Here is a 10,632-nt window from a genome sequence, read left to right on the forward strand (position 1 = left end):
TCGGATCCAACAGTTATTTTTTCTGCTCCTCTCCCTCCTCTCTTAGATCACTAAAACCAAGGAGACCCCAGGAACAATGCTGCTGTTGTTCCCCTCTATGTGTTCATGTGTTCTCATCATTTAGCTCCCACTTATAAGTGAGAACATACGGTATTTGGTTTTCTGTTCCTGCATTAGTTTGCTAAGGATAATGGCCTCCAGCTCCATCCATTTTCCCGCAAAAGACATATCTCATTCTTTTTTATGGCTGCATAGTATTCCATGGTGTTTGTGTAACACATTTTCTTTATCCAGCATCATTGATGGGCCTTTAGGTTGATTCCATGTCTTGGCTCTTATGAATAGTGCTGCAATGAACATTCCTGAAAACATACACTTTCATTTCAGATGCACAAGTAATACTCACTAAGACTAATCAAATACTAAGCCACAAGTAAAACCTCAAAAAATTCAAAAATGCAGAAATAATTAAATTCATATTCAGTCATGCATCACTTAATGACAGGGATGCAGTGTGAGAAATGTATTGTTAGGCAATTTCATCACCATGCAAACATAAGACTGTGCTTACACACGCCTAGATGGTACATATATATTTTTATGTATATGTATTTTTTCATCAGGAAAACCAAATGTCCCAGCACCATTACTGAATATCAGTCATTTCCCTTACTTGTCTGCAATGCCACTATCAAGTACCATATATCAGTTTTCTATATATGCTCCATTATAATCTTATGGAACCACTCTTGTATATGTGGTCTGTAATCGACTGAAATGTCATTATGTGGCATATGACTGTAGTGATATAGAGAAAAAGAAACTCTCATTCCTCCCCAGAACTAACCACCAGGAAATTAAATAACACCCTTCTACATAACTCTTGGGCTAAATAAGAAATATACTGTGAAATTATAAGCAATACAGAAATGAATGACAATGAGGCCAGTACGTATCAAATCCTGTGAAATATGGCTAAAGTGGGACTCAGAGGAAAATTTATGGAATTAACTGAAAATACTAGAACACAAGGAAGTCTAAAATAATGAACTAAGCACACTACTCAAGAGGTTACAAAAAGAGCAATAAAATAACCACATGGAGGCATCCACTTCTCATTTTGGTACATTTTCTTCTACTTTTTTTCTTTAAAAAAAAAGATTATGAGCAATATTTTTTAAGAAAAAAATGTAGAAGAAAATATACCAAAATGAGAAGCAGATGCCTCTGCGTGATGGGACTCCAGGGGAAGTCTCCTTTCTTTAGGTTCAACTGCGTTTTCTAATTTTCTACAATAAACATGCACTACTTTTATAATCTGTTTAAAAACAGAAAGCAAGCTGCTTTTGGAGTACTATCGTGAGTCACTCCTGCTGCAGCCTAAAAGCCTGCCTGTTTCAGCTGTTCCCTCAACAGCACGCCTACTTTACAGACAAGGAAACTGAGGTCACAGGCCCAGACCTTTTTCTTAAGCCCCAGCACTAATGATACAGCAAAAACCAGCAGTCCGCACTCCAGAGAGGCTCCTGGCAGACTTAATTCCAGGAAGCTCTGCCATCCCACCCACAGCCAACCTCCAGGACTATCCCAGAAAAGAGAAAAGAGTCAGCTCAAGTTTACACATGTTTAATCCCTGCTCTCCTGGTCCCAGATTCCAGAATCCTTCCAGGCTGCACTTCCCTTCTCCTGCTCACCCAAGGCCTAGTCATCCAGCCCACTTCTCACCAGGATGCCAAAGCCAGACCCATTCTCCCAGGAGTTACTCTTCCCCACCCTGGCTCTTGTTGAAGATAGACACATGACCGTGGTCAAACCTCCATCTGGCCCCATTCAGCAAAGGCAAGGCAGGAGGAGGAGGGGGTAGGGAGGTCAGGAGCCCATCTGGGGCTGCAGCAGCCAGCACAGGAACAGGAGGCAGGCAGAGGCGCAGGGACCTGAGAAGGCTTCATTGCTCATTTGCTTCTTGATCCATTTGGTGTATTTGGTGACGCGGGTGTACACGCCTGGATTCTGTGCCTTGGCGCAGGCCTTTTCCCAGGACAACACCCCAGCCAGAATCCATCTGCCCTCAACTTCACAAGCCAATGGCCCTCCAGAATCCCCCTAGGCAAAAAGAGAGGAGTGGTGGAGGCTGTGGGTCCAGCTGGGGCTGCGGGGCCCTGGGGACCCATGCCCACCCTCTGAGCTCTGCTGGGAGGCTTTTCACTCCCCCAGGGCCTCACTACTTGGGGGCCTCTTTCGGCTCCTCAGCTGGGACCCATACCCCAGAACCGGGGCAAAAGTCAGCATCACAGGGGAAGGAAGACAGGAGCAGAGCACCGCCAGGTGATGGTGACGGAGGGAGGCCGGGCCATCCCCGCCCCAGGGAACTGCCTCCACCCGGGAGTGATTCCCAACAGAAGTGGAGCTACCAGAACCTCTCAGAAACTCACATAGCACAAGTTTTCTCCATAATTGGTGGCACAGATCATGTCCCCCAGGACAAGGGGGACAACTGGGGGAAAGAAGGACTTCTTGTGGTAATGCTGGTCACACCTCTTGTTGTCCATGATAAACACCTCAGCCTCCTGCAGCTCTGGGGTCAGCGTGGAGTTGGCTGTGGAGCCCAGCAGGGTGAGCAGTGACCTCTCACTCCACCCAACCCTGACCTCTGTCCAGGGTCCTGTCCCCTTCACTCTGGAGACTCAGCCCAGCCACCCCCTGTCATACCTCCAAGCCCTCCCCTCCTTTACCGGCCCCTCCCCCTGCAGTGCAGGCCTTGTCTGAGAAGTCCCCGCCCTCAAAGGCTGAGTCCAGATCCCCTTCTTGGGAAACTTCTGCTTCTGAACCAAGCCAGCCATAACTCAAGTCTCATTGCAGCTGCTTCCAGTCTGGTGCCCAGCCCCACGCGGCTTCCCTGCAGACTGTCAGCTCTGCCGGCATGACCGCTCTCTCCACCTTCGTTAACACTCGCTCCTCCTCCAGGGCCTCAAGGCAGTCCCTCTGCCCAGAGCTCATTCCGGATCCCTCCCAGCTGGATCTCAAGACCACCAGACAAGAACTTTGCCTTGTTTTCCTCAGCCTGTGCCCACACCCACACCCAAACATGACTTCCCTCCAGGCAGGGCATGCATTTCTAATCCCAAGGGCTGGGTGCTGACACTCAAAGTGTGTCAAGTGAATGAATGAGTGAATGCCCAGTTCTGAGCTTCTGTAAGACACAGATGGTCATGCCCAGCCCAGGCACTACCAGGCCTGAACGAGGTGTCCACATAAACAGTGACAATGGTCACCACGTGAGGAGTGGTCCTAACACATTCAGAGAACCAGGCCCAGCAGGAAAGGCCCCAGAAGGAAAGGAGTGTGCTCTCGGTGGTACCGCACCCACCTCCCATCCCATCCTGCTCACCTGAAAAGCGCTGCTTAACCTGGCTCCAGCCAGTCACCCAACACTGTGTCCCAACCTTCAGGTTGAAGTTGGGTTCCGGGAGGCAGATGGGCTGCACATACTCACTGAAGGTGACAGGTGCTTGAAGGTGGACAAGGGCAACGTCACCCATGATGAAGGTCCGGCCCCAGTACTTGGGGTGCATAATGATGTCCCTCACAGGGACCTGGAGGGCACTGCTGAAGTTCATGGGCTGCAGCTTGGAGGTGCCAAGCACCACTGAGTACTCTTTGGTGCTGTGGGAGACAGAGAGCCCCACCTGGTAGGTATCAGACTCCCAAGCAGGAACACACTCCTACCCTACTCCAGTGGGGACGCAGCCCTACCCCCTTAGCAGGAGTCCTGCCTCCACCCCATCTGCCTAATCTAGCCTGAGGGCACTGAAGTTCGGAGAGCTGCCTGCCTCCTCATTCATCATTCAAACCGATTCAAGGTGGCCTGGTCTGTGTGCTGTGCGTGCAGGTGTGGAAGTGTTGGTGTACACATATGCTTTCATGTGTGATGGGGTAGGGGGCATGTTCTGGGTTTTCCTGTTGCTCAGTTGAGGGTGTAATCTTTGTTGCTTGGGGCTCCTGCCCTAGCTCAGTCCCTGGTCCCCAGGAGACCCCGAGCACAATTCTCACCTATCCCAGATGCCCTTCCCACTTCCTCCCTCCCTCCCTCCCACACTGTTTCACTCAGGAAATGAGGAAGCTGGACTGGGCCCATGGTAGCTCGGGGTCTCCAAGCCCTGGACACATGGGCCACACTCACCCTTGGATGCAGTGGGCCGCAGTCACCACCCAGCTGGGGTCAATGAGGGCCCCTCCACATACGTGCTCATTTTCCATCCGGAGGCTCACCTCCCAGGGCCAATGGCGGGTCATTTCCAAATCCTCCGACCACCAGGGCTCACCACAAACTTCAGGAAGTGTGCCGGGGAGACACACAGCAACCACATAGAGAAGAATGAGAAAGACTGAGACCTAGATGCCCTACAGGGCCAATGTGCACAAAGCTGTAAAGTCAGGGGCTCTTCCCATTTCAGCGATGGGGAGAGTGAGGGTGAGAAAAGGGCAGTGGCCTCTGCCCAAGAGCTTGATGGAAAGTGACAATGACAGAGGTAAAAAGCATCAAGGCAGACACATGGAGAGAGAGAGATTCTGAGTCACAGGGAGTCTTCAGCCCAGGACCTCAAAACAAAGGCAAGCAGAGAAGGAGCCCCAAGGCAAGAAATGCGTTTTCTTGCATCTGGGGAAGTTCCTCCCACTTCTGAAAAGCTATAATGCTTGCTGCATTTCTTAGATGCAGAAGGCCTCTGTCCCCCACACTGCTCAGAGTCAAGAAAAGCTCCTGACTTCTGTGTCAGAAGTTTTCACATTGAACATTCAAAGTGCCAGCAGAGAGACCCCAGAGGCCCCTCACTCACAGGCCACACACTCAGTTTGCACACAGTTCTATCAGTCAAGTTATACGGTTGTATGAATGCATGAAGAAACGCAGATGCAAGCATTCTAAATAAAATAGTAGCTAACATTGTATTTTTTAAAAATCAATGCACCATGATGATTAAGGATTGGCCCAGGAGTGCAGGGCTGGTTCCACATTAGAAGAATTCTCAGTGGATTCTCCACATAAAAGGCTCTAACAATCTGAAGACAGAAAGACCATGTGCTTTCCTCCATGGACACAGAAAAAGGCATTTGAAAAATTTAACACATATTTATGACTTACAAAAAAAACCCTCTTATTAAACTAGAAACAGACAGAAAATCCTTAACTTTACAAAAGTTAGATATACCCCAAACTTACAACAAACATCATACAACACTAAAGAACAGGCAGAAAAGACCCTATCCCACCAGAGACCAGGAATAAGGACACTTTGTGGAAGGAGGGCAGAGGAAATAACTGACAGAACGCAAGGGGGCTGCTGGGTGCTGGTTTAGCCTACTTTTTTTTTTTTTTTTTTTGAAACAGGGTCTCACTCTATCACCCAGGCTGCAGTGCAGTGTCACTGCTCACTGCAGCCTTGACCTCCCAGGCTCAAGCGATCCTCTCACCTCAGCCTCCCGAGTCACTGGGACTACAGGCGGTTGCCACCACAACTGGCTAATTTTTTAATAATTTTTTATAGAGATAGTCTTGCTATGTTGCCAGGGCTGGTCTCAAACTCCTGGGCTCAAGCAATCCTCACACTTCAGCCTCTCTACATACTTATTCTACTTTTTAACCTGGGTGGTGATGACACAGGTGTGCTCACTGTGTGACAATTCCTTCAGCTGCACCTTCATAATTTGTGCTTTTTGGAATGCATATAATACTTCAATAAAACAATTTCGTTTTAAAAACGATAATGTTTTTCTATCCCAGCACAACCAACTAGAAAATATACTGAAGTAAGATACATTTTCAGCAGCAAAAAATGCTAAAGTTCATAGAATTAACTTACCTAACACTATACAAGACTCCTGCGGTAATAAATTTAAAACTCTAATAAAGGACACAGAAAATGATCAGCATAAATGGCAAGACAGTCCCTGCTCTTAAAAGAACAGTTAAGGCCTGGCGCGGTGGCTTACGCCTGTAATCCCAGCACTTTGGGAAGCGGAGGCAAGCAGATCACGAGGTCAAGAGTTCGAGACCAGCCTGGCCAACATAGTGAAACCCCATCTCTACTAAAAATACAAAAAATTAGCTGGGCGTGGTGGCGGGCGCCTATAATCCCAACTACTCGGGAGGCTGAGGCAGGAGAATTGCTTGAACCCGGGGGCCAGAGGTTGCAGTGAGCTGAGATCATACCACTGCACTCCAGCCTGGGCAATAGTGCAAGATTCTGTCTCAAAAAAAAAAAAAAGAAAGAAAAAAAGACAGCTAAATATTTTAGATGTAATTTTTCCAAAATTAATCTATAAATTCATTTTGTAAGTTAGAATTTTTAAGAAACTTGATAAACTTATTCTGAAACTGAAACAGAAAAACAAAGTTCTATGAATAGCTCAGTCTTTGAAAAAGCACAGCAAAGAAGGGCCATTTGTCCTAGCAGATATTAAGACACATGTGAAAGCCATAATAATAAAAACAATGTGGTACTGTCACAAGGACAGACAATGGAAAGTGACAATGGAAAAGAATAGAGAACTTGAGATTGTCCCGTGTGCTGCACAAACTTGATGTAAATAAAGGAGCCACCACAATCAGTGGGTAAAAGAAGGACTGTTAAGTACATGGTGTTGGGAAAACTGGCTCACTATAAGAGAAATAAGGAAACCAAAACTGAATTCCTTGCTAAAAGCACTTGAAGATCTAAAAGTGAAAGGTAAAACTGTAAAATTAATAAATCATGTGACATGAGGTAGGAAAGGACTCCTTAAAACCTCAAACACAAACCATAAAGCATAAACTGATTAACCTGATTATATCAAAATCGAGGGGTTTTAGCCCGGGAACAAAGTTAACAGACAGAGGACAGATAGGGAGGAAATATTTGCAATATCTAAAATGAACACAAGACTTTTATTAGAAATATGCAAGAAACTTTAGGAAACCAACAAGAAAAAAAACAAAAGGTAATAGGCAAAAGATAGAGACAAGCAATTTATTAGAAGAGGAAACTCAAGAAGCCAACAACATATTGAGACATGATCAAATTCATCAGTAATGAGAAAAATGAAAATTAAATCAATAAGTGATTTTTTAATCTATTAGATTGGCAAAAAACGTAAAAGCAGGATCACACTAAGGGTTGGTAGGTCTGTGCCAACCTATACACCTTCATGCACTGCTGAAGCAGGAGTTTGAAGAACTGACCACATTAGAATATGGATGGTAGATAAAAGTATGGTATCAATGTACACTTTTGAAGTTAAGTGTACTGTGGTTATGGAAGAGAATATTCTTAGAAAATACATACCAAAGTATTTAGCAATAAAGAGCCATGCTGTATGTTACCCTCCACTGATTCTGAAAAAAATTATATATGTGTGTGTGTTCCTTGTACTACTTGTATTTTTGCAGTGTTTTGTAAGTTTAAAATTATTTCCAAATTTTAAAAATGTCTTAATGAGGCTGAATTAAAAGAGGGGAGAGCAAAAAGAGATACAGAGAACATACCATTTATGTAAATTAAAAATACATGCACCCAAGACAGCAATATGTATTTTTACAATAGCACACACAAACAGAATGATCCCCCAGAAAGATTAAGTGGGTGGAGAAGGGGGAATGGGAGTGGAGCCTGGACAGAAACAAGGATAACTAACTTAATCCATCAGTCATCCAATCTATAATGAATCAGGGTAGAGTTCTGGCAGGACCAATGAGAATGGAGGCCCATAAACTGAAGAACAGAAGTAACCCAACCCTCCATGCCTAAGGTGTAAGGAAAAAGACAGGAAACCCAGAAGAGCTGGGCTCTGCTGACACTGCCACAAGGTCCGGGAAGCTCTATCTGCAACTGCACGGCTTAGAGCTCGAAAGGTTCTGTGTGCAAAAGGGTCTGAGATGAGGCCTAGGCAGAATTCCAAGAGGCTCAGCATTCCTCTGGCAGGCCAAGATCTTCTTTCCTCTAGACTGCCAGGTCTGTGTGTTCTGGTAGCTGCAGGCTATTCTTTAGAAAACAGACCCCTTAGACCAAATGCCTGTTTCCTACAGACACAGAACCACTGTCTATGTGACTCCCTTCAGACATACCCTCCCAAGAGCTTCAGCTTTTCCTGCAGCAGGATCTCACCCTACCTACCTGGATTGGTTGTGTCCTGTTTGTAACCTGGAGGAGAAAAGAGGGACAGAGATGAAGCAAGCATTCATGACAGGATGACAGCAAAGACGTGCATTTTAAAATTAGTTCATTCATTCATTCACCAAATAGGTCCTAATCTCTCCTCTGTTCCCAGCCTGGAGCCAGAGGCCAGGGAGACAGAGGCGTGTCAAATAGAGCCTACTCTCAAGGAATACAGTGTCCAGCAGCGTGGACAGAGGTAAACACACAACCACCTGCATGAGATCAGTGCAGGGACAGGGCGGCAGGCTTCAGGGGAGCCCAGAAGAACTGGTGGACAGAAAAGACCACTTCAGTGGTAGGAGGGCTTACTGTGCCAGGTGTTAAAGATGAGAAGGTGAAACAGAAATGAAAAGTGATCATCACATTCCTTGCAGGAGGAACTTCGTCCTGTATGCCAGAGACTCCAGAGGAAGAGAGGCAAGGCCTGTGATGGCAAGAGATGAGCCAGGGGAGGAGAGTCAGGCATCAGTCATGAAGGCCTCGAAAGCTGAGCCAAGAAGCCAGGGTGAGACCCTCTGGGAAAAGGGAGATCAACAGAGGTATGACTGAGCCAGGCTTGTATTGTGAAAGCAGTATAGGTATTAGACAGGAAGATGACAAGACTGAGGCACTGAGATCCCACCAGAGGCTCTGCAGAACCAAGGCAAGAAATGAGGAGGTCTGAATGAGGAAGTGGCTGTGAGAACAGACACAGTGTTCTCACAGGTGTTCTAAGGTGTGGGGGACTTAAGCACATGGGCGGGTCTAGGATCACACCCAGTTTCTGGTTTTGGAGAAAAGTGGCTGCCATCCACTTAGTTAGGAAACAATGAGAGAAGCCAGTTGGCAGGAAGAAGAAGACCTCAGCACTGACCCCAAGGGGTTGAGATGTTTCTAGGTCTTTCAGGTACAGATGTCTAGGAGGCAGCTGCACATCCAGACATGTTTTATGAGGCACCATCACGTACATGGCAACTCAAGTGAGTTCACCCAGTGAGCAGTTAAGAGGGGAGGAGCGGGAAAAAGAGAGCAGCTTAGGGGGCACGAACACGTCAGGGAGGAACATGTCTGCGGCATGGGACAGACACAGAGGAGAGGGGGAGTTACCCTTGAGGTAGAGGAGAATCAGGAGACTGCAGAAAATGAAAGAGGAGGGAGTGGTACAAAGGTCAGGGATGATCAGGGTGGAGACAGCCCAGGAAGGAGCTAAGGGTTAAGTGGGGAGCGAGGAGGCACTGGTGGGAAGCATGGAGTGAAGACAATTGGGAGGTCTGGCAGTGAAGAGGCAAGAGATGGGGGAGGAAAATCAGCAAAGCGAAAACAAGAGGGTACCTATGAGAGAGGATGGTGGAGGGAGTGTCGTACAGGGAGAGCCCACACAGCAGGGCACAGGTGAGCCGCTGGCCCTGCACCAGAAGCAGGTCTCTGACTCCTAAAGAAGTCGGTGAGGGTGGTGCTGAGCAGTCCAGCTTGGAGGAGCCCCTGTGGGTTTGGGGATTGGGTTCAGGAAGACAGCACCTGAATCCCGTGTTTCCTGAGGGAATGATGGGCTACTAGGGAGGTAAGCTGGGTTGGAATAGAGGATCTGGGAAGAAGGTGGATTTTAGAACACTCCTGTAGTGATGGGGACCAAGAATTTTCCTGGGCCAAAGAGCATGTCCAAGTGGGGTCTCCAGTGGGGCTCAGCTCCGTGAGAAGATCACAGCCGGGGGGTGGAGGGGGAGCCTATGAGAGGCCTGAGGGCGGCTCGGTTGGTAGGGACATTAGCCACGATGTCCAGACTGGGAGAGAAGGAAAAGACTGCCAGTGGAGAAGAGAAGGCAGGGGTTCCCCACAACGCTGGTCCAGGGGACTGTAGGACAGGTGTGGCCTGACGGAGGAGGCCAGAGGGGGCAGGAGTTTAAGATCCTGGAATTGCCCTAGCGAGGTCCTGGGAGCGAGTAGTAGAGGAAAGCTGATCGAGGGGTGCGTGGGCCGCAAAAATCCCCGACCCAGGAGTAGGCAGCCACACCCAAGGGGGCAGTCCCCCGCCTCCAAGGCCAGGCACGGAGCCGGAGGCGGAGCAGGGCTGGGGGCCGGGGAGAAGGAAGGTAGAGCTGCGGAGGAGCGCCCACCTCACCCCAGCTCAGCGGCAGCAGAAGCAGCAGCGGCAGCAGGACGTGGCGGCTCAGGACCGAGGGCCTGGAACTTCCGGGCCCCACGCCGAGGCTCGACAGCGAGACGGCCATGAGGCTGGGGAGGTGCCACCCGGCGGCTGCGGAGACGGTTCCCGAGAGCCCGGCACGTGCCTGGCGTCGGCACACGTGACCGCACTGTAGCACGTCATGGCGCCGGGAACTCCTGACAGCTCCCCACAAAACTGATGCATTTCCCTCACCTCCACCTCCTGCCTGTTCTTGAGGAGCCCTGTGTCTGTGATTGCTCCCAGCGTGGCGGGCCTCATGAAAGTACCCCCAAGGGTTTT

The 10,632-nt window shown here is 48.4% G+C and overlaps 1 protein-coding gene across 2 annotated transcripts; it reads right to left on the reverse strand.

The window, feature by feature from the left end:
* Positions 1–1,610: 1,610 nt before the first annotated feature.
* Positions 1,611–10,444, reverse strand: PRSS45 (Putative serine protease 45). 2 transcript variants are annotated; one of them, XM_011739086.2, is made up of 6 exons: positions 10,288–10,444; positions 8,148–8,174; positions 4,181–4,328; positions 3,389–3,663; positions 2,433–2,596; positions 1,611–2,103 (listed from the first exon to the last, which is right to left on the reverse strand). In XM_011739086.2, the coding sequence occupies exons 1-6, from the start codon at positions 10,394–10,396 to the stop codon at positions 1,870–1,872; spliced, it is 957 nt and encodes a 318-aa protein (XP_011737388.2). In that variant the 5' UTR covers positions 10,397–10,444; the 3' UTR covers positions 1,611–1,869. The 2 variants fall into 2 exon arrangements, with proteins under 2 accessions (XP_011737388.2, XP_011737390.2); XM_011739088.3 differs by having other exon boundaries at positions 10,283–10,376.
* Between the last annotated feature and the right edge of the window lie 188 nt (positions 10,445–10,632).

This window comes from Macaca nemestrina, chromosome 2 (assembly GCF_043159975.1).
Source record: "Macaca nemestrina isolate mMacNem1 chromosome 2, mMacNem.hap1, whole genome shotgun sequence".
Taxonomy (NCBI): Eukaryota; Metazoa; Chordata; class Mammalia; order Primates; family Cercopithecidae; genus Macaca; species Macaca nemestrina.